This window comes from Augochlora pura, chromosome 1, assembly GCF_028453695.1.
Source record: "Augochlora pura isolate Apur16 chromosome 1, APUR_v2.2.1, whole genome shotgun sequence".
In the NCBI taxonomy this organism is placed as follows: domain Eukaryota; kingdom Metazoa; phylum Arthropoda; class Insecta; order Hymenoptera; family Halictidae; genus Augochlora; species Augochlora pura.
Window position 1 is genome coordinate 13,914,527 of NC_135772.1, and position 22,051 is coordinate 13,936,577.

Genomic DNA, 22,051 nt, shown 5'->3' on the forward strand with positions numbered 1-22,051 from the left:
TATACCAATGTTTTATCAATATATTTATATATTAAAATTTGTAAACACAATTATTTCTTAGAAATAAAATTTTATTCAATGAGATGTACATCTTCAACATCAGTTATACAATATTAAATGGAATGTGTACCTCCTACACATGAAACTAATTCATTCTTCTTGTCTCTTGGGATAACTTGGTTCAGAAATTGCAGCACTTGGGTCACATGTAAATGACACAGTTAATGCATAACGAGTTCCAGACTGTACTTTTTCAACTGCATGTAAATTTTCACTACCCGAAGTAAACATTGACACTCTGCCTATAAAATGAATTTTAGAATTATTTTCCTCCTTAAATATGTGTGCATCTTATTATTATCAATTATTTACCTTTCCGAGGTTCCACTGTTGTATTAACATTGTCTTTGTCTATGTATATAAAACGACCTCCCTCAAAATCTCTCTCATAGTCGTTTAAATAAAGCAAAGAAGTATAAAAGAATGATTTGTACGTTTCCTTTGGTAAAAATGAAAGAATGAGTAAATAAAATACTATTAAGTAACTAGCCATTTTTAGTTCACATATGTACCTTATCAACATGTGGGTGCCAGTATTCATCATGTATGGTCTTTGCAGATACATTTGTCATTTGTGAAAAGAATGTAGGCATTGTTAAGTATATTTTATTAGCAGGTACTCCAAAATGATGTGCTACTGCATGATGTATTTTAGTTTTTACTACTCTGGAGATAGAAAGTGTTAGTTAGTATACAAAAAAAGCAATGATTTCATATTCATTAACATGCAATAAAAACATACTTATAAATTGCAAGATCTGCACTATTAAATATCTTCTTAGCTTCTGGCAATGTATAAATATCAATAAAAGCTTTGCCCTTGCTCAGAGCACCAGTATGGAGGTCTAAAATACTTGCACCTCCATCAGAGCCACCTAAATTTAAACCACTTGTCGCTATCCTTAATAACACATCTGTCTCTGTTGATGATACTAACTTATCTGTTACTACTCTACCACATTTTTCTGGTGCACATTCCGGATATTTATTTAATTCTGTTTTATAATCATTTGAACACTCAAGATATTGTGTACGGGTTATTAGACTCTCTTTCTGCTTTGCAAAATGAACTTCTTTGCCCTGTCTGCTATTATACCACACTATGAATAATACTGCCAGAATTAGAGCACATCGTGACCATACCCTTTGATATGGAAATGTCACAGATGGTCCAAATTTTCTGAAAAACAATATGTTCTTTATTTTATTCATAAACAGAACACAGATGTTTCTGCAAACTTACAGGTTTTAATGTGTAATAAAAATCTTATTGAGAACAAACATAAAATGAAAAGCATTAAAGTATATTGATACATGAACATTCGTACTTTAAAAATTCATTTATAGTAAAACAATTATTATTTTTATTACAACTTTATTGATATAATCCTCTTTAATTACACTTCGGCTAACCTAGATTACACAGATTGACGTTCCAACACAAAAAGTTATTAAACATCATGGAAAGCAGATTATTTGAAATTTGTACAATATTAAAAAATAATTAAATACACAAGTTAAATAAGAAAAATAATAATTCAATATTACTTACGATTTGACAGTTTCGTTCGGAGTTTCCTTCACATTTTCTTCTGATCTTTCTTCTTTCTGATTTGTTTTTTCTTTCTTGGCCTGTTTTTTCTTTCCTTTCTTTATTTCTTCCGACATTTCGCAATTTTTTTAAGATACTTATAGCAACAACATTTCAGTGTATATCCTCACGCACAACATAAGTAGGATCAACTTGTTTTCAACTTTGGATAACAATGTGTAGGTTATGTTGTGATACCGTATATGTCATACGAGATAGCAATCCAATATTACTAAACCAGTTATTACAAAAAATGTTAATATGTGCGATAGATTGTCTATACATATATATTATATATTCCTCTTCCCCTTCCTGTTAATTCAAAATAAATGCATAGGTACGTTAAAGCTGATTAAAAGTATTTGCATAGAATATTATTTATTGTACAGGCATGTATTCCGTTTTTCGAACTAGAAACAAAATGTATATTATCTACAAGATTTATATTACCTACATGGACTTTTCACTTGCTAACATTCTGACATTAATCATTCAATGTCCAGGTTATCGATTCATTAGGATCTTTACCTTGGAAAAAATTCATTTTTCGTTGAAATAGATTAGTTTTAACTGATAATAAACATTAACAAGCATTGTGTATTTTAATAAGTTACATAAAAGTAGACTTTGCAATGAGCAATGCCGTATTTTCATTATATATTTGATGAATTTTAAAGATTATAGCCAGACCAATAAGTAAAATTAGTGACACTATTTTATATAAGAAAGAACAATACTATTAAATAATATCGTTATTTATTTATTATTAAATAATACAATAGTTTTTATATTATTTGATCTTAAGTTTTTCTAAATGATTCCAAAGATACCAATTGAACTGACGAACAGAAATGCGCAAGTATCGAACTGGATTTAGTCGTTTGTTTGAATAAGACCTAATCCAAATTGTTCAACGACGAATGGAGAACGAAAACGATAAGGGTTGGTGTTCGAATAGCTTCCGTCAGTTCAAGTTTCAGTTAGTACTGGTAACCATGACTACACAGCAAAGTATGGCCGCTCGATTAACAGTTTGCGAGCGAGCGTTGCGCAGCAAGGTAATCAAGCACGTACGTGAAATGCTGACGATTTACGACACAATTATTCCTGTAAGTTGAATTTAAGTTAATTTAAAAAACTGAGATTATCACTTCTCGCGAAATTTGTCTCGTCCTCAAGCGGTCTTTACGGATTAGTTGCACTTCCGGTTCGGGAGCAACATGAGAAACATAAGCGTCGGTTTAAGTCATGAAACATTTATCATTCCTGCTATTGCAAAGTAGAGACACTTTAACAATCTATGCCAAAGGTTTTATACTAATCTTTATTGAATACAATCTTTGTTTCTACTAATTTGAACATTTACAGCTCTACTTTATTTTTTTCGTATTTTGTCGGACTTCTTGAAATGCGTTCTCTATAGAATTTTCTGCGCACGGCTGTACCGAATTTGGAAAACTATTAGATGGCATTGTAACTGAACCGGAAATGGGATTATGAGAACATTTAATTATTTCTCTAGAGATTTTGTAGATGGCAAGTTAAAATAATTGTTATCTAAAAATCAATCCACAAAATTCGCGTTTCAAGAGGAATTATTTTGAAACATTATATACAATGCAGTAATATGTTTTATATTTTATTAAATATAAATGTTCCGCCTTTATGCGAACGTAATATGACATTTTGATGGAACGGTTACGAATGGTAGGGGTTGATTTGTAGGGTGGAAAGATTATAGGCAACGTTGTTAAAGGCATAGGTAGTGAGTCAGAGAAAAGGGACGCAATCGATGAAACTCCTTTAGTCCTTTATTATTAAGGTAATATTGAACTATATAACTATCTAAATGTTATTATTTCCGTTTTTTTTTCGGTCACATCGGTCCCAAGTACAATTGTCTATACAAATATACGTACAAGCACATGCAAGTTGCAACATGACTGAAACGTGAATTAATCGAGGTGCACACACCGTTTGTGTATGTATGATACGAATTTAGTATTAAGTATCTTTAAACGCAAATTCCAAGAGACATTTATTTTATTTGTTCTTAATTCCGGGAGGATGTTAAAGAAATGCAAATCGAATATAATTAATTACGACACAAAGTTTCGTATAAGAATAAGGAAAGCTATTTCAAATATAAAAGAGTTAAGAATCGATCAAGTACTGTGTTAAGCTTATTCGTTCGAAGCCCGTTAATTTCTAATCTTTAATTTTTTTAAACGCAGCAATTATGTACAAATGGCCTGTTTAGAAGCGAACAGATTGTCTGGCGAATATGAAACTTTGGATTTTCATTTATACATTATGTGAAATAACTGTAAGAATTCTAGTGAATTCTCTGCGATATAGTTCGCAGCAAGATACGTTTACTCCGGTATTGCGAGCCCTAAGAAAATCTATATTCTCGCATGTCAGACTGGTCAAGGAAGATCGTCCGCATGCGAGCGGTAAGAAAATGCTAATCTCAGACTCTGCTGTTTCTGCACCTTCTAGGACAAACCCATTTGTTAACCCCTTCGGGACATAAGTAGGTTATCGTATATACCTGGTCGAAACTAGCTTTGATGTATCGCTTTACGTCACACAATGTCAAACATATCGCAAAACAACGGCAACGTCGCGTCTTTAGTTTGCTACTTTTAACGATAAGACTTTTAATTTCGATGGAATGAACAACGGTGTTCTAATGGCTAATTATACAACCGTCACGGGCGTGATCAAACATAAAAAAGGTTGATAAAAAATATAGAATATAATTTGTCGATTCGGGAAAAATAGCCAAGGGTTTCGGTAACAGAATGTTATGCAGTGTTCTGTGTCCGCTTAGATTAGGTTTATTCTGTGGTTGTAGAAATACTTAGGGGTATAATACTACTTCTGTAGTTCTAGAAACACTGATAGCTACTTTGTATTAATAAGAATTATTCTAATTAACAATTGATAATTAAAGTTTGATCGCAATCTTCACAAGATCGTGATATCTTTTCGATATTCATTTGTCGATCGATGACACGCGCGCGCACGGGATGTGCAAGATCCGACCGGCAACCTCCGATGATGCATATCGGATGACGCTAATACCAATAGCACGTAACAAAAGAGTAAAGGGTTACTTTAAATTGCTGTAACATAACGAGTCTAATTTTGAATCAAAACGATCTGACAGATCTACATAAATCATATCTTTGGTTAATTGTGGGAGCTAAAATAGATCCTGTCCAACCGAAGCGTATTTATCGAATATCATATTAATGGTTTCCTTAGGAATCGACGCCACATTCGATCAATGTCTTATTACATAGCAACAGTTTGTAACACCTTATTCTATTGGATTATCCGGAAATAAATAGTGTGCATGACATGTGCCGTGCATGTAAAGAGAGTAGTTACATTTAAAATCAAGTTACGTAATTGAAATAACTTTTATTAAATTTCGTACAATTTTCCCAACGTGTTAAATGATCTTTTATTTTATAGAATAAAAATCACGATTTCTAGACACGAATGAACTCGGAATAATTTACTATTTATATCTCCAAGATCAACTACATGGTTCATAGTACATGCAACTTTTATCGCTTCACGTTCTACCTTCGATTCAAATGAAAATACTGTATGTACTTGCTTCCTTTCTAACAATCCAGAAATGGCGAAACTGGGCTTTGTCCGCACGTTGGCTCGATCGTCTTACGCCAGTAGAACCGTTTCCCATTGGTCAATGTTTTTCGTTAACAACTCGTTAAGAATGCCTCGGAGAAAATTTGTTTAAAGGAAAAAATTTCCCGAAATAACCTCAAGCTTCTCCTATTTTCAGATTGTCAGACATTTTTGGGACACCCTGTATATGTATATGGACACTAAACGAAACTAAACGAAACTGCAAACACTCTAATTTGTTATACTTAAACATTTGTTTCGCCGATTATGTATATAGTATATGTACAGCTTATTATACGTAGAATATCGTAGCAGGGAATCGTGAATCGATCGTTCGTCACGGAATAAATGATTCCTTAATGAAGTCTGTCGGGAACCATTTGCATGTGATGAAGTACACGAAAATAGAGTGTTCTTAAAATATAGTAATTATTTCACTTCCTTGAGGTATTTTTCTATAAAAAAAAAGAAATCGAAGGAGTTATGATTTCAATATCATCAGAACAAGTTTTGTTGGTATGTTCCATGGGGCAGTAGATGAAACGAAATTTTGTATAGAAAACTATCTTTCGAAGCCGGTTCAACTTCGAACGATTGCGTTAGTGCCGGCGGCTTGCACTAATAAGGATCAATTGCTATACATATGAATGGCATGCAAGACTACACGTGTCTTTAGAGAAATCCGTACATCGATTCCGACGTGAGTAGTGCCATAGTTTCGAGGAGGTAACTGAAATTCAGTTATCATCGCGCATATCGAAGCGGCGTAACGGGTTTTGTAGACTATGCAGGCATTGGTGGCGTCCTGTTTCATATTTCACGAGGCGTATGTCAACATTTACCGTTCTCAACGGCAGAATTAAAGTTTCACGGTGAACCTCTAATTCATTTCTATCGATTCTTCAGTCACGGACGAAGTTTACATAACCGTTCAGCAGAATCGGTATCGTTTTAAATTCAAACAATCCACTTTATTCGCAGAACTCTGCGCATACGCTTTGCAACAATGTATTGAACCGATTGAAACGTAATAGCATTTTTGCACAGTCGTTGCGTAAGAATTTTACAGCTCGTCCATTCTGTGGAATACTAAAATCGAACGAAACCGTTTATAATCGTTTCTATATTTCAAAGTCATCAAAGTTCAAGTTTATTAATCAAGATCGAATGAAAGGCCAACGGCAACTTTGTGCGACGATATTTCCATTCTTCGCTTCCGGCTAGCGACAAAAAGCGTATTAACATAATTGGCACTAGTGACGTAGCTGTAGCTTTAGCCGCTCGGGGTAGTCGCTGAATTTGTTGCTTCTCTAAATACATTGCAAAATATAAGAAATCAAAACAACGTATGGGGAAATAAGTTTAAACACTAGGTTTATGTTAATTATCATTTTATAATGTTATTTTTCTATTTTGTTAGAAAAATCGTCGACGACACTATCAAAGTCACTGTTTTATAAACAGTACGGCAAGATTTTTTTAAATGCAAGATACTTGTTGTACATTTTAAGTAGTTTTTTTATCAATCTTAATTTAGAAGAACTTCTTTAAAGAAAGACATATCCTGTAGCAAGAACATGAAGCTGTTGAAATCTTGTAAAGCGAAGAAAGACATTTCTTTGACGCGACTGTATATAGACATTGCTAAAACTGACGGATAGTATAATTACTTAAATTTCGGACACGAAAATAGCCGATAAGATATTACAGCACTGAATTGTTTCCAACGTTTAATTATTAAGATAGGCGAGACATCGGAATGCGAGACATCGATATGAGATGATCCTGGTAGATAAATGGTTGCGCCAGCGCGTAGATTATAAGTGATAAATAAATGATAAATAAATGTTACCCATAAGTGGTCCGAATGATAAATGAGACGTAAGGATAATTTCGATTGTGATTTATTGATTTATAACCGAAGATACCAGTATTTCGATTTGATGCAATATAAAATCGTTCAAGTATTTATAACGATTATATCAATTTCAATTTCCAGAATAACGAAAGTTCATAAGTCGTGGATGAGGGTAAACTCGAGTATCGTTCAAAATCGATATCAAACAACTTGTGAATCGACTACGAAAGGTCGGCGCGCATTCCATATTAATGGTAACTCATCAAGATGTCGATACGCTCGAAAATAACAGGGTCGCGCGAAAGTAGGGGAAATTAATTAGTTCAATCTTCCATTAATTAAATGGGGAACTTGTCAAGATAGTTTTACCATTATTCTTGAGAAAATTTACGAAAGGTTCATCATGTATTGCAGTGCCAATTTCATGCGTTAAACAAATTTCATTTATTTCCATTCTTATTATTTAAGGATTTATTGATATTATTTACAAAATTTTTAATTTAATTGGAAATATTTTTATTCCAAGTAATTTGATATCTCGAAAATATAAATTAAAAATTAAGTAATTTAGTTTGTATTTGGAGAAGAAAATGATTAATTAAGTTCTTTCATGTTATATTAATATTACGAATATGTATCTTACTGTAAACGGCAATGACGTAATTAGTGCAATTATTTCATGCTAACAGACAGATACATTAAACTGTTTTTCATTGTGGTAAAAGTGATCGTTGTTAAACCCCTTGGGTGTGCATTTCAGGAATTAATATGATGCACAGACAGGGTCTCGACCGTCCAGCCAGCTGAAAAGTTGAAGGACTCGCAAATATCCCGAAATACGTTCTACATTAATGAAGATGAACCGGTACATCACATTGAACCAGTTAGGCGACGGAACATTTGGTTCCGTCGTTCTTGGAGAACGTATCGATACAGGGGAGAAGGTTGCCATAAAAAGAATGAAAAGGAAGTACTATTCTTGGGAAGAGGCTATGAATCTACGGGAAGTCAAATCACTGAAGAAGCTTAGCCATGCGAATGTGGTAAAACTGAAGGAAGTCATACGGGAGAACGACGTTCTCTACTTCGTTTTTGAATATATGAAAGAAAATTTGTATCAATTGATGAAGGACAGGTAGAGTTTGTTATATTATATAAAATAAAATTTGATTTTGTTGCTTGAAATTATTAGTAACTTCAAATTTTGTTGCATAATAGGGACAAATTATTTCCGGAACCGGTAATCCGAAATATAGTTTATCAGGTGCTGCAAGGGTTGGCGTTTATGCATAAACATGGGTTCTTTCATCGCGATATGAAACCGGAAAATTTGCTGTGCATGGGACCGGAATTAGTGAAAATAGCCGATTTCGGTTTGGCCAGAGAAATTCGGTCAAGGCCACCTTACACGGACTACGTGTCGACGAGATGGTAACGATCAGGGTGGTTGAGGTAACAAACGTTGAGAGGAGATCTGTCATGAACGCCGAGATATAAATTTCAGGTATAGAGCGCCAGAAGTGTTACTCCATTCGACAACGTACAATAGCCCAATTGATATTTGGGCAGTGGGTTGCATCATGGCCGAATTATACACTTTTCGGCCACTGTTCCCCGGTAAAAGCGAGATCGACGAGATCTTTAAAATTTGCTCCGTAATCGGTACGCCTGAGAAGGACGATTGGCCGGATGGTTACCAGTTGGCTGCCGCCATGAATTTTAAGTTTCCAAACTTTACACGTACGTCTTTGAACATATTGATACCAAACGCTAGCCAGGAGGCAGTAGCACTCATGGAAGACATGTTACAATGGAACCCTATTAAAAGACCAACGGCTCAACAGTCTCTGAGGTAGGTCACTTTCTGTCAAGAAAACAGTATAACTATAATACATTAAAAAAACATGTTTATATGTTCAGATTTTTAGTATAGAAGTATTTGTAGTCAAGAAGGTATTTTTAGTACACTGTTGATTTGTATAGTAACTAGGACTTAAACATTTAGAAGCTTCGCGTTATAAAAATAATTCTTATTCTATTCCATCATGTTTGCTAGAGTGATATAGAATTTTCTGCGTAACTTTTTAGAAGTTGATCAAAATAGAGGTTTATTATTAGTTAATTAAACGATACGTAAGATTAGATTTTTTTAAAGTATTTGTTCTCAGGTATCCCTACTTTCAAGTCAATGCGCCACGTCTAGTCAACAGTAAAAAAATTGGAGTTGCATCTCATCGAGATCTGGTACTTCATAAAGTAAATCTTCCACCTCCCATGCCTAAGCAATACAACTATTCACAGGATGTCTTGGACGATTCCTTAGAAGTCAGGTAAACTACTTATCGCTTTTACGTTTGTGTTGTTTTAACAATTATTATCATAAACTATACTGTCAACTGTCTTAGAGCGCAGGAGAAAATAATGCAACCGCAACAACAACAACAACCGATGCTACCATTATTGAACCACAATAATTACGTTCGCGAAAACAATGTTCCGAAGTGGGACGAAGATGATTTTGCCGAACTTCTAGGGTGCGTTACCCGAATTTCGTAATCAAAGCCCGTATTAAGTGGATTTAATCCATCCGGACTGTTTATAAACTAATCTTCCGATTGTCCACGTCAGAAGCAAGATCGTTCCCGAAAATGTGAACGTAAAGCTTGCCCCAGATCGAGTGTACAAAGAGAACCGTGCCAATTGGAACGCCAATTATTTGCCAGACAATCTAAAGCAAAACAACTGGACGTTACCGTCGTGGAATGAACCGCCCCCTCTGACCTGGGATCAGCCACAATCTACCCTGAAGAATGGTAGGAAAGTCTCTGCAAAACAACACTACCTCAGCGTGGCCCGGTACGTTGCTGGGCCCAGTACAAGCCTGTCGTCAAGGTATCGAAAGTTCCTGAAGCATATCCTGAGTCTTTGTTTGCTGCTAATATTGGGATATGTATTGAAGGGCTGCCTATTTTGGCTAAATAAATTTCCCGAACACTCTGCATGCTAATTAATTTCTTCGCAAAGGAATCCTGACGTATTTAAAAATTTACATCTGCGTCATACAGTTTGTTAAAGAGAATCCGCTGCTCAACAAAAATTTGGAACTTTCTGTCCAATGTTGTGGCGTTTGCTTATACTGCTTATTGTATATTCATTGATAGCATTCTAATTTTTTTTTTTAGGTGAATTAGTATTATTAACCCTAACAACTAATTTACCTTTATTTACAATAAGGAAACATACAAGTCTGAACAATATTCTTCTATTGTCTATTATAAAAAAGTAATCAATAAGATAATGATAATATAATAAGGTACTATATGTTTCTAATATTTACATTTTTTTTCTTTTAAAGAAATGGTGACTCTGACACAAACCGACCCAAGTTAATAAGGAATTTGGTTGGTCAGCCTGTGGAAAAGTATGAACAGTTCACAGATTCCTTTTGGGTTCCTAGGAATTCTATTGAGAATCAGACAAAACAGTATTACCTTCCAAGAAATCGTTATATATCGGATCAAACTTTGAGATTGCCTTATCCTAGTGTCTATGGCACACAAAACATCAGTGAGTGCCTGAAGTTAACTTTCGATACACTCACATAACATTTATTTATTGCTCATGTAACAGTGTATGTTATTAAGAGTCCATTCATTTCGTAGAATCTACAACTAAAGTAACACTCCAACCGAGTGTGTATGGGAATTCGGTGAACGCGAAGGGTAGCGGAAGTCTTCATGGTCGAATCGACTGGGCTGCTAAGTATCTAAACTGACTTGGAAACAGTTCTATATAGCCTTAAATGAATATTCTTCTTTTCTTAAAATAACTTTAACTGTGATAGAATGGTACTTGTCATTGCATTGCATTGCATTGTAAGAGGGTTTTAAGTGAATAACACACTGATGTGAATGCTATAATGAAAGAATAATTCTATACATCAACATAGAATTATCCAGAATGTAATCATGGAATAATCATTTTTTTCAAACGAAATATTTTTTTTATCTTTCTTGATTTTCTTGATAATTATTTGTTGAATAATTAATATTTTAGTGATACATCAAAGTATTCAATAACTATCTTCTTTTTTATTAGGTTGCTTATTTGAAATAGTGAAAATGTTATGGAAGCCAGTATTGACTAAATGATAATGATTAAGAGTGTAATGTTTGATTTGTAAGAATGTAATAGTTGGATAAGGTATACAAATAATATACATATAAATAAATAAATAAATATGTATGTATATACATATTTATTACTTGTACATATTAATTAATTCCGATATGGAGTAGTTTTTAAATACATGAATGATTAATCTCATAATCAATTACACTTACTCTTGTATTCGTAATTGATTGTAGTATTTTTACGCATTGAGTGCGTATGTATCATGGATTGTTCAAAAACTTACTCCATAACGCATTCCATACAACGTTCGTGAAAAGAATACTAGAATGAAAAATATGATATAAAACAAAGTCATTCTTCATATTTTCTACACATAATCTCAAACAGCATTCTTATATTGTACATTCATAGCCATATGCGTCACTCATTTCATTTGACTATCATCTCTTCAGTCGTCTTACAAACGAATATATTCGTAATATGTTTTCCTTTGTAATGGATGTCACCCTTGGAATATTTATTTTATATAGTTTTGATAGATATATTTTGGAACTTATATGTTATGGTGTAAGTTAAAAAGTAATATAAAATATGCCCACTATCGCATAAGAAATGACGAGTAAAATATTTCCCCCTATGATGTATTTATACATCTGAAAGACTTCATAAAATTATTTCGTCAAAGGAACATGTCATAAAAAAATTTGTTTAGAAATTAGTATTCACTTGCAAGAATTTGTACATATTATATTCTTAATGTTCTCTCCCTAACACCAATTATCTTCTCAAATTTCTCAAAAATCTCTAAATTTATTATAAGGATATGTAAAAATAAGGTACTTAGTGGATACAATATTCTTTCTCGCGTCTACATCAGACCTACCTGTTTCTCATTATTTAACAAAACAAAGCATTGTATGAAATGAATGAAAAACTGTGATGTAGTATGTGTGTAATATGTATGGACAAGAAAAATCTCTATGCCGTTCTAAATGATCTCTAGATTTGCATTAAATGTAAGAAATATGTCTGTAAGCAGCTTGGATGAGAGGTACATTGGTAAATATTACGCATATACATTTATCCTTTAATGTAATACAATTTTTATAGTTGAAATAATGCATCGGATTGCTCGTAAAAAAGCTTCCGACGTACGATTCGTCTGTTATTTTAAATCCATTTAATTCACGAGCTTGGATGAGCTTCATTATGTTTTGTTTAAAAACAAAGAATCCTCTTCCTCTTCACATTTTTTAAGTTACTCGTTTAAATTCTATTATGAAACGTCGACATGATCTTAATGTTATAAAGATTGAAAATTTGATTATAATCTCTCACACAACTGTCGATATGTTTTGGACATGTAACGTAAGCAGAACTATGTGCTCAAAAAAGACAAATGCTTTTTATTATTCTTCATTTTTGCGGAAGTATACGTATCTTACAATTATATATTAATTATTTACCCGGAAATATAACAACTTCGTACAGAATATACTTGCACAATAACTTCATCACATATATCTGCTACCTCCCAATCATTGATCTAACAATTGCATCACACATCAGAATTACCAAGAAGAACCGTCATTCTAAACGGTTCTACGAAAATATAGTTTAAGGTAACAATTTTAATAAATAAAATACTTGCCACACCCTTAAAAAATTTAATTTAATCCTTAGATAATATTTACTTGTGATCATAAAATTAATTTAATTCTACATCATTCTTTAATTTACTAAACAGAAACAGTAAAGAGTATTATGCTCAATAACATAAATTCGTAAGTAAGTGAATTATTGTATTATTTAAGGATTAAATAACACTCGCTCTTTTGTACACATGCAACAAATTCATATAGATATATATATTTGGAATTTTCTCACCTTTAACAATAATATATGACAAGCAATGAACAATAAAAATTATTCACAATGGTATGAAAGGCACAATACCTTTTAAAGAAACAACTTACCGTAACTAGAAAAATTCAAAGAATATCTACACGTATGTTTCTATATTACAAGACCTAGAAGCAGTTTTTTCAACAGATATGTTAGTAGAATTTGAAGATGAATTAGTGAAATATAATGAAAACTTGCTGCTCAGTTTCATTCAGTATTACTTCGTTTTTGTTTCTTCCTATTGACTATCGTTTATTACACATTTAAAAATATTTCTTACCCATCGTGTTATTTAAATAGTCAGGTAAAATAATTTCTACAATCCATAGAATGACAGTGGTAGAAAATTTCAACCTTTGTATGTGTGTTCAATCTGGCGATATATTACAGCTTCTTCGAAGTATCGAATGGTTTAAAATCTTCTAACACGTTCAAACTTAATAATCTTTTCCATAGGAATGGTATGCATTAGGAAACAAAAGGATATAAAGAATGGGTAATTGATGAAGAGAATGTTTTATACACAAGTTTTGATAGTCAGTTTTTTCCACAAAAAGCACCAGATTCAACACAACACACAAACATGCGTGTCCTAGTGATGGAAAACTGTATTGTTAACCAAGGAAGTAACATTAACTAAAATTTTGGGGACTAATGTTGTAGATGTTTCAATGGTATTAGTTGTGAAAGTACTAACAGTAGTATTAAACATTATTGTAGATGTTAAAATAGACGTCAAAGCACTAATAGTAGTGTTTACCTTTGGTGTAATGTTTTCTATCGAGGGAATAGTAGTGGAAGACACAGCATTTACCAAAGTACTTATTGTTGCATTATCCATATGTGGTGCTAATGTAAAGTATACCGCCTTAGTACAGACATCTTTAGTTTGCACTGCTAATCCAAAGCATGCATCCATCATATATGCCAATAATGAGCCAACAGTTAAACCCATGGTATATGATAAAGTCATGATGTTTCCTGAGAAATTAGTAGTTTTGTGTATTTGCTGAAATAGATTTCAATTGCATGTGGAAATACCTGCTAATTCACGGTGTCCCTCTGGAACTTTAGTAGGTGCTTGCATCATTGGTACTGAACCCACAATACCGTTTGTAACACCAAGTAAACAAGAAAATAACAGTGGATACTCTTCACCACCAAGGATTGGAGCACCTCGTGGAAGCGCACATAACAAGAATAAAGGTATTAGTATAACTCGGCCACATGAAAAATATAGTAACTCAGTACGTTTCCACTCGTAAGGTATCAGTGCAAGAATCTGAAATATTAATTAATGTATCATTCTTAATTTAAACTGAATTTTTGTACATCTTTTGTAATGAAGAATAATCTGCATTACCTTGCCCAATACATCGGAAGCATTAAATGCAGCCATGAGAATCACTGGCATCCATGACTCAAGTCTACAGGAAATTATTTCTGACATAATACCAGGGTACAGACAAAGGGTAACAAAGTATGCAATACCAATACTAGCCATATATGGAAATATGATCTTGGCAACCTCAAGTCTTGCAAGAAGACCTCCTAAAAGTATTATGTGTTATTTAAAACTACAATTTGTATAAAAAAATTGTTGTTGGATAAAATAAATTAACACACTTTTAATTTCAGGCCATGGTTTACTAGTTTGACTTCCATAAGTTCCTCTCATGACAACAACATCTTCAACCTTATAAGTGGGACCTGCACTACCAGGAGGATTTGTTGGTGCACTGGGTTCGTAAACAGGATTACTGAATGAAAACGCTGAATATTGATTCATTCCTAAGAATCAAGATAAACAGGTCATATGAATTAATAGTATTTACAAAAATTCTGAATTATTCACAATGTACCATTCAATTCAGTATTTCCACTTGCAGAATCAGTTCCTAAAGGACTAGTCTGAATTTTCAAAACACCGTATTGACCCTTTGCAGAATCTCCAACTTGATCCAGAGGATCCATCTATCATAAGACAATATTTAACAAAAATCATCCACTGTTTTTATTTTAACAATAGACAAAGTACATACCAGGCCCACATCTTCAGTTGGTTCCAATGTTATTCGGTTTCTTTCCTGACATAGCGTTATATAGAATTGCACAAAGTCAGTCTTACGAACTACTTGATGTAAAACAAAACACATCAGGATTGTTGCATTTAACAAGCAAAAGAACATAGAGGTACTACTACGTTCGTCGTCAAGCAGTAATTTTGTAAATATGCGATCAGTAGATACCAGGAGACCAGCAAGACCTGTATGAAAATAGGCTATTCTTATGAAATATTCTGTTTATTTTTCATGTCAAAAAAGACTGACATACTTACTTTCTCCAGTCATTACTGCTTGTGTATATCGACTGGGAAGCATAGATGTATATCCATAAAAGCTCGATTGTTGAACTGTAATTTATAAACGTTAACAACGAAACGTTCATAAATAAAAGAATACATTACTAAAAATAATAATTTTTACCTGTGCACCCAAGAGATACAATTGCGACAGCAACTAGATTAATTGTATAGGAAGTAGCAACAGCGAATAATTCCCACCAGATCTCGCATATCATAACAAAATTCAGTGTGACAAAAGACACCAGGTATCCTGAAATTATCATCGACGTATTACGTATCCAATTAGCGTGTCACTAATTCCAGGATCTTACCAAACGTTATTCTAGTGTTCAAAGACAGTGTTTCAACTAAAATATTATTTGCAAACACCGCAAAGAAAGCCATGATAATGTAGACAAGGGACATATCAAAAATGACTGTGGTGCCAGGATACTTTGTTTGGAAATAATCCACCGCTATGATGAAGCTGTAAAGAATAAATACACCGGTTTCAAAATTTTAATTCGATAATTTATTACAATAATAAATAAACAATTCTACCAGTCAACAATTTGGTAAAAGTTAATATTTAAATTCTATTAGAATGTTAACGAAAAGTCTATATGATTCTAAAAAGATGTTCATTTTCTTTATCAGAAAGGTCAAGTTCACATCGTACGAAATAAACGATCCTAAACTTCCGGTCGGTAGCGTGTCTAGACACAGATGGCACATGATACAATGAAACAAAAGATTTAAATTATTAATACAACAATTTTCGTACAATTATTAAAGCAGATTGAAAGGAAAACATAAGTAGAAATTACAGAGGAGCAGAGGTCTTTGACATTTGAAATGCCGACACACGGGGGCAAAGATAGCGTCTTATTGCGGCATGACCTGTAGTATGGTAAGAGGAATCCAATGCCGCCAAGAATCAGAGTAAAGTAGACGAAGTTCCGTTTGTCGACCGGTGGTGACAAATGCGTAAATCCATTAGAAAATTTAAATTCATTCATGCCCCTCGCCTTGCCCAATTGCACGTAACCCCGGCTCAAGTTCTCATCCATGTTTCGCCGCTTTTTCGGAGCTTTCGGTAAGGACAGGCAAGATAGAATGAGAACTGGCGAACGCTTTTTATTAGTCCATCGTTCGACAGGCGTTCAGCGTTCAACGTTCAACGTTCAGCGTTCGGCGTTCAACGCTCGCTGGTTTCCACTTAACACGACCGTGCAATACAGTACCTGACACTTTTTACCGACCACTTTAATCGCACTTGATCACCACCGTATTTATTTCTTTACGCGTAATACGGATCGTGATCCGCGACCCCCTTTAGCGCATGCTTCAAATATTTGCGGCATTGATTTCTGCGCGCGCTTCCGCTTCCCCCATGAAAACGATCTACCGGAAAATTTGACCGACGAAATGCATCGAACCTGTATCATAGTCTAAGCCGAATCTTTTTTGCAACGTTTTTCTTACTTTTAAATAAAATATATGTCAATTATCGCTTAGTAGCAGACAATAAAATCGTAATTGTCGAAGCATAAAACGATGCCGGATTTAGTGAGTTCTATACATTTTACTGTACCATGTGGACAGGAGTTTCCGTTCTTTAAAAAAAAAAAACCGAAATTTGTTAAAGTACTTAACAACGAAGATTAGACAAATATAAATGTACTTCATGACTCCGACAACAATTTCGAGGCTCCATTCTTTGCACACCATCGATTTTGCCTTCTTTGAGCAAAGTCGTTTTTCCAACCAATAATGAAAGACATGAAAACTGCTCCCTTCATCAACCAGAAAATATAATCGTGTTTCAATGTATTTCATAATTTGTTACAAATAAAAATCGCAGTCAACCATTAATAAAGGCCGCTATTATTCTATTAGCACGTTCAACTGTAAAGGAGTGGTTCAGTTGCGTTTATCTCCAGATTTCCATGAGTGCAATGATGAATCAACATATACATATTCGTACAATAAAAACAGCTGTACTTCTAACTTCAGATGATCAGCCAATTCTAATAAAAATATATGTAAAGTTCGAAAAAAATAGACTGTCAGATTTGGAAAGCATTCATAAGGAATTTTTTTGGACCGTTTTTAAATAAAATGTAGGAATCTATATATAACTTTTTGTATTGATTTGTAGTAAGAAGCAATAGTTTGATCATTCCTGATTGAGTAATTTCTACTTTTTTGAAATTTCATAATCGATGGAAGTAGTTATTTTGTAAGATTTTTTGACAATTAATATAATATAATTTTATATTCTAAATAATATAATATTAACATAAATAATATAATTTTTCATTATTTTATTTCATGCCCTGTTAAAGGTGCGAGCTTGTGATAGATTAGATCAGGTCAGATCAAGACTCAATCAAAATTGTATATCTTTATTTTACAAGTAATGTTTTCATATTTATTAATATTGTTTTGTTGAGAATAATTATAAATATATAAAATAATGATATCACATTAAAAAATATAATTTGTAACTAAGTATAAGATTCAACGATCTGAAAAGTCTTGAGCTTAGTCGGTAACACTTATTGTTAGAATCGACAACTGTTTAGGTAGAGGACGCAAGAAAACTGTATGTACCGATTTTGAGCGATGTCGGTATTTCAGAACATATGACAGGAATCCTATGTGATGCATGGTTTTGTGCTCTACTCTGATACAACTCGTCAGTGGTTCCACGTTGACTTGTTGGTAACACTATATCGGGCACATTGAAAACCCAATTGTAAATAGACTCGTATTCCCTCTGACATTAGAAGCTAATTAGAAATTTTTTAAGACATATTTATTTTAAGATCGAGTTATGATACATATTTGTTGAATACGATATAAATAGAGTGTCCAATGCTTACAATTAATCGTAATTAGTAAGTGTTTAGGTATAACATTTTTTTGTGGAACACTCGGTATACTTTACTGTACTGTGTCATTTGCTATACTATGTTGTGATTGTGATAAGTATACGCTTGCGCAGTGCGTCATACTTATCACTTATGAATCAGCTGATGAAGAAGGCGAACAGTTACAGTTTCAGCGGTATTTCAAGTAAAAGTTGAAGAATATGTCACTAAATACGGCGCACGCAAATGGCGGCGTTCTTATACATGCCGGCGAATAGTAAGTTAAGAAGTTTATTATATCATTGCAACAATCGTTAACAATATTTTGCACATTGTCGCGTGACATTTCTACAACGTAGTTCAACGTTGTGGCCTTCTAAAGAGGATTTCCTTATTATGTCAATAATCTTTCCTTCATTGACGATGCTACCGCCTACGGAAAATTACTATTATCATTTCTTAAATAATTTAAATGTCCGCTTAAAAATGATCATAGTTTAGATTTTCTCAATGTGATGCAATTGATAAAACAATATTAACAAGAGAAAGTTTCATTTCTTCAGCATATTATTATTCTGCGATAATGTCACTATGGAGTTCCATGGACAAGAGCAACCTGAGTTCCTTGGAAATAAGCGAGGACGATTATACCTAACTACACATAGAATGATCTTCAATGCTAAAGACCACAGAGAAAAAATGCAATCGTTTAGTTTTCCATTTATAACGTTAAGCGAGGTCGAAGTGGAACAACCAATGTTTGGAGCTAATTACATTAGAGGCAAATGTAGTGCTCAACCAAATGGGAATTGGATTGGACAATGTAAATTCAAATTATACTTTAAAAGCGGTGGTGCAATAGAGTTTGGGCAGGCAATGTTGAGAGCAGCAGCAATGGGTGAGTTTATTAAATATATTTAGAATCTATTCCTGTTTAATTATCAAACATATCAATAGTGATTATTATATTTATTTGTAGCTCAACGCAATGATCCTGCAGCCGATGCTCCACCACCGTATCAACCACCAACATCAGATTGGTACGCTGCTCCGCCACCTGCTTATCAAGCACCTACTGGATACTATGGTTGGGTACCACCTACCAATGCATTTCCAGATATGCCACCAGGTTAAATGTTTATCTTTCAACTTCCAATAATTTCTATTATTTTGTTTAATAACAATTTGTCTGCCATTTTAACGCATGAAAATATTTATGAAGACAAAACTGAAGTTTATGAAAATTAAGATTACAATCCTATAGTAAAATTTCATTTTTGTTGCCAAGATCATAAAACAATAACAAGTTATGTGCTCTGTATTAAATGTTGCATTTCACTCTTTGCCTTCTTGATATTGTATTTATTGTTTAGCTTTTCAGTTGTAAATCACAAATTGTACCATTTTTCCAACAATAATGTGATAGTCAAAATGTTAATTGATAGTCTACATAAACTATATTAATTTATTAATTATTTACGTTTGATATGATCGTTAAAAATGTTTTATATATGTATGTAGCAAATGGTGTATATATGACGGACATGCCACCGCCATACCCTGGTATAAATTCACCCTATGCAAGTGGTGCACCTCAACAAGGTGCATGGGGTGCTACTGGACAACAAACTGGATGGGTCCCACCTCAACAGAATGGTGCACCAGGATGGGCAAATCCAAATTATAATAGTCAACCAATGTCCCAAGCAGGTGGGTATCCAAATTACCAGCAGCCACCTTACAGTGGTTATGCACAAAATCCACCACCATACTCTGCATATCCTCCAAGCAATAATTACCCACAATCTCAATATAATCCACAACAAAATCCTTACAATCAATACCCACCGCCTTATTAATTGTATAATAATATTACATGTGAAATTTCTTGCTTATTAAAGTAATTAACGTTTAAATAATAATTCATAAAGATAAATATATAAAGCCATAAAGATGAAATATAGTATACAATTTTTGTTTATCATATTTGCAACATAAACAGATATTTTTTTTAAACAAAAGATGCAAGTATATATGTACTACTATATTTCATGCAACATATACAAAAGGCACACAATAATGTAACATACACAATACATACAACACAAATACTAACTTTCCAATATTTTTTTTAAGAAATGTATTTATGAAGAAAAATATTGTTAATTATTACTCTAGAGTATTACACTTTTGTTGTTTCAATAATACAATAGCTTTATAATAATTATTATAATACATCAAGGTTACTATGTTATTAAATTTTAGACAAATATAACTTGCTGTTTTTATTTAAACCCACCAATTAAGAACATTATACTTTTACAAAAATAAGAACAATCGTTTTCATAAAGAAAACTTAATAATGATGCCATAAAATTTTCTATTTCACCTATTAAGTCTGAAGGTTTTGAATATTATGCAATAATGTTGCATAACAGGTTTGGTTGACCTGAAGTAAGGTTGACTTTCACTATGCTCAGTTATTATCTCATAGTTGTCAGAGATAGTTCAAAGAAACGTGACGTGTTATTACGTGTTCTTAATTAGGTTTTTATCCATTAATTGATTTATCTAAGTTGCAAACAGTGTGTAAAATTATTAATTGTTTCTATTTTTCAACAAAGTAGAACAAAAACGATTACATATATATTAAGTGTGATAGATGAATAACTTAATCGAAGTATGCTATAGCAAAAAAACTGTGTATTGTTAAAAGTAATAAAAATGAACGTGTGTATGATTTTGTTAAATTTTTTAGATAGAGTATTTCCAACATTATATTGAACACAATTCGTCATATTATTACACCTTATGGAACAATTATTTGGTGTCGTAATAACATAAATTATAATTAAATAAAGAGACTCATATTCGAGATTCTTAAGACAATTAATTGGCTTAAAAATTAAGCACAAAATGCCAGAACATTTAAAATTTACTGCATTAAACATATATACGTGTATGTAATTCATTAAAAATTTGAATTTATTTTCACAATAAAAAGATTGCTTAGAGTCGCGTTGTTTTGTTTCATATTTTTTTTGCTTTTCAGATGCAAAAGCAGCAGAAGCTGCTCAAAGTGCATATTATGATCCCAGCAGGCCTCAGTGTGCCTATGTTCCACCACCTGCATACTATGTAAGTACAAATATGCATTTGATAATATATATCAATATGAATTTATATAATTAATGTTCCCTTAATTATTTATATAATTGTGATGTTCCTTTGTTTTAGGAGAGTCCACCAAGTTTCCAACAGGCATCGGAAAAGAAGGATCAGTAAAATTGCATTCACAAAACAGTGATGTGATATCACACTGTTGTTTGAATAGTATTATACGTGTAATATACTGGATAGTAACAAATATATGCATTCCACTTTAGGTTTTGCTATAATGTCGTTTTGGTGTGCGCATTTCAATATACAATATTCCTATCTTTCCACTATTATTCACGATTTTGAATATATACACTTTATTGTACTTATTGTGTAGGTTGTATAAATATTCTATAAGAAATTATATTGTATTTTGCGCAATTAAATGAATATATTAAATAAAAGTTATTGCATATGAATATGGAAAAGAAATGTGTTACCTGTATTCGTACATTTTA

At 32.9% G+C, this 22,051-nt stretch overlaps 4 protein-coding genes across 12 annotated transcripts; 2 read left to right on the forward strand and 2 right to left on the reverse strand.

Annotated features, from left to right (window-relative positions):
- Positions 1 to 56: 56 nt before the first annotated feature.
- Positions 57 to 2,120, reverse strand: LOC144472404 (2-oxoglutarate and iron-dependent oxygenase domain-containing protein 3). Its single transcript, XM_078185458.1, has 6 exons — positions 2,106 to 2,120; positions 1,613 to 1,963; positions 803 to 1,240; positions 573 to 726; positions 373 to 499; positions 57 to 302 (listed from the first exon to the last, which is right to left on the reverse strand). Exons 2-6 carry the CDS (start codon positions 1,726 to 1,728, stop codon positions 151 to 153), a joined length of 987 nt encoding a protein of 328 aa, XP_078041584.1. The 5' UTR covers positions 1,729 to 1,963; positions 2,106 to 2,120; the 3' UTR covers positions 57 to 150.
- Positions 2,121 to 2,633: 513 nt separating this feature from the next.
- On the forward strand, positions 2,634 to 11,171 carry LOC144472368 (serine/threonine-protein kinase dyf-5). Of its 7 annotated transcripts, XM_078185391.1 has the most exons (11): positions 3,082 to 3,187; positions 3,544 to 3,632; positions 3,886 to 4,107; positions 7,936 to 8,310; positions 8,394 to 8,606; positions 8,680 to 9,027; positions 9,344 to 9,505; positions 9,581 to 9,709; positions 9,804 to 10,067; positions 10,531 to 10,742; positions 10,838 to 11,171. In XM_078185391.1, exons 4-11 carry the CDS (start codon positions 8,027 to 8,029, stop codon positions 10,948 to 10,950), a joined length of 1,725 nt encoding a protein of 574 aa, XP_078041517.1. In that variant the 5' UTR covers positions 3,082 to 3,187; positions 3,544 to 3,632; positions 3,886 to 4,107; positions 7,936 to 8,026; the 3' UTR covers positions 10,951 to 11,171. The 7 variants fall into 7 exon arrangements, with proteins under 7 accessions (XP_078041506.1, XP_078041561.1, XP_078041546.1 ...); XM_078185420.1 differs by lacking the exons at positions 3,544 to 3,632; positions 3,886 to 4,107 and adding an exon at positions 2,740 to 2,760 and having other exon boundaries at positions 3,075 to 3,187; XM_078185401.1 differs by lacking the exons at positions 3,082 to 3,187; positions 3,544 to 3,632; positions 3,886 to 4,107 and adding exons at positions 2,743 to 2,760; positions 7,317 to 7,429.
- Positions 11,172 to 12,688: 1,517 nt separating this feature from the next.
- On the reverse strand, positions 12,689 to 16,880 carry Ent3 (equilibrative nucleoside transporter 3). 2 transcript variants are annotated; one of them, XM_078185368.1, is made up of 10 exons: positions 16,459 to 16,880; positions 15,891 to 16,045; positions 15,701 to 15,829; positions 15,553 to 15,627; positions 15,257 to 15,480; positions 15,077 to 15,188; positions 14,841 to 14,987; positions 14,578 to 14,765; positions 14,256 to 14,496; positions 12,689 to 14,195 (listed from the first exon to the last, which is right to left on the reverse strand). In XM_078185368.1, the coding sequence occupies exons 1-10, from the start codon at positions 16,626 to 16,628 to the stop codon at positions 13,807 to 13,809; spliced, it is 1,830 nt and encodes a 609-aa protein (XP_078041494.1). In that variant the 5' UTR covers positions 16,629 to 16,880; the 3' UTR covers positions 12,689 to 13,806. The 2 variants fall into 2 exon arrangements, with proteins under 2 accessions (XP_078041494.1, XP_078041485.1); XM_078185359.1 differs by having other exon boundaries at positions 14,841 to 15,005.
- Positions 16,881 to 18,327: 1,447 nt separating this feature from the next.
- Positions 18,328 to 22,012, forward strand: Wbp2 (WW domain binding protein 2). 2 transcript variants are annotated; one of them, XM_078195365.1, is made up of 6 exons: positions 18,331 to 18,711; positions 18,998 to 19,332; positions 19,414 to 19,563; positions 19,956 to 20,144; positions 21,487 to 21,572; positions 21,672 to 22,012. In XM_078195365.1, exons 1-6 carry the CDS (start codon positions 18,656 to 18,658, stop codon positions 21,717 to 21,719), a joined length of 864 nt encoding a protein of 287 aa, XP_078051491.1. In that variant the 5' UTR covers positions 18,331 to 18,655; the 3' UTR covers positions 21,720 to 22,012. The 2 variants fall into 2 exon arrangements, with proteins under 2 accessions (XP_078051441.1, XP_078051491.1); XM_078195315.1 differs by lacking the exons at positions 21,487 to 21,572; positions 21,672 to 22,012 and having other exon boundaries at positions 18,328 to 18,711; positions 19,956 to 20,710.
- Positions 22,013 to 22,051: the final 39 nt, after the last annotated feature.

What these genes read in the sequence shown, in the direction of transcription:
- LOC144472404 (XM_078185458.1), bottom strand. Translation starts at nt 1,728, where the DNA reads ATGTCGGAAGAAATAAAGAAAGGAAAGAAAAAACAGGCCAAGAAAGAA. An exon ending in CCGAACGAAACTGTCAAATC is followed by an intron (nt 1,241 to 1,612) that starts GTAAGTAATATT and finishes ATTGTTTTTCAG; the next exon opens with AAAATTTGGACCATCTGTGA. An exon ending in GCAGATCTTGCAATTTATAA is followed by an intron (nt 727 to 802) that starts GTATGTTTTTAT and finishes TTCTATCTCCAG; the next exon opens with AGTAGTAAAAACTAAAATAC.
- LOC144472368 (XM_078185380.1), top strand. Translation starts at nt 8,027, where the DNA reads ATGAAGATGAACCGGTACATCACATTGAACCAGTTAGGCGACGGAACA. An exon ending in TATCAATTGATGAAGGACAG is followed by an intron (nt 8,311 to 8,393) that starts GTAGAGTTTGTT and finishes GTTGCATAATAG; the next exon opens with GGACAAATTATTTCCGGAAC. An exon ending in AGTACAAGCCTGTCGTCAAG is followed by an intron (nt 10,068 to 10,530) that starts GTATCGAAAGTT and finishes TTTCTTTTAAAG; the next exon opens with AAATGGTGACTCTGACACAA.
- Ent3 (XM_078185359.1), bottom strand. Translation starts at nt 16,628, where the DNA reads ATGGATGAGAACTTGAGCCGGGGTTACGTGCAATTGGGCAAGGCGAGG. An exon ending in GAACACTAGAATAACGTTTG is followed by an intron (nt 15,830 to 15,890) that starts GTAAGATCCTGG and finishes TGATAATTTCAG; the next exon opens with GATACCTGGTGTCTTTTGTC. An exon ending in TGTATCTCTTGGGTGCACAG is followed by an intron (nt 15,628 to 15,700) that starts GTAAAAATTATT and finishes TATAAATTACAG; the next exon opens with TTCAACAATCGAGCTTTTAT.
- Wbp2 (XM_078195315.1), top strand. Translation starts at nt 18,656, where the DNA reads ATGTCACTAAATACGGCGCACGCAAATGGCGGCGTTCTTATACATGCC. An exon ending in CTTATACATGCCGGCGAATA is followed by an intron (nt 18,712 to 18,997) that starts GTAAGTTAAGAA and finishes TCATTTCTTCAG; the next exon opens with CATATTATTATTCTGCGATA. An exon ending in GTTGAGAGCAGCAGCAATGG is followed by an intron (nt 19,333 to 19,413) that starts GTGAGTTTATTA and finishes ATTTATTTGTAG; the next exon opens with CTCAACGCAATGATCCTGCA.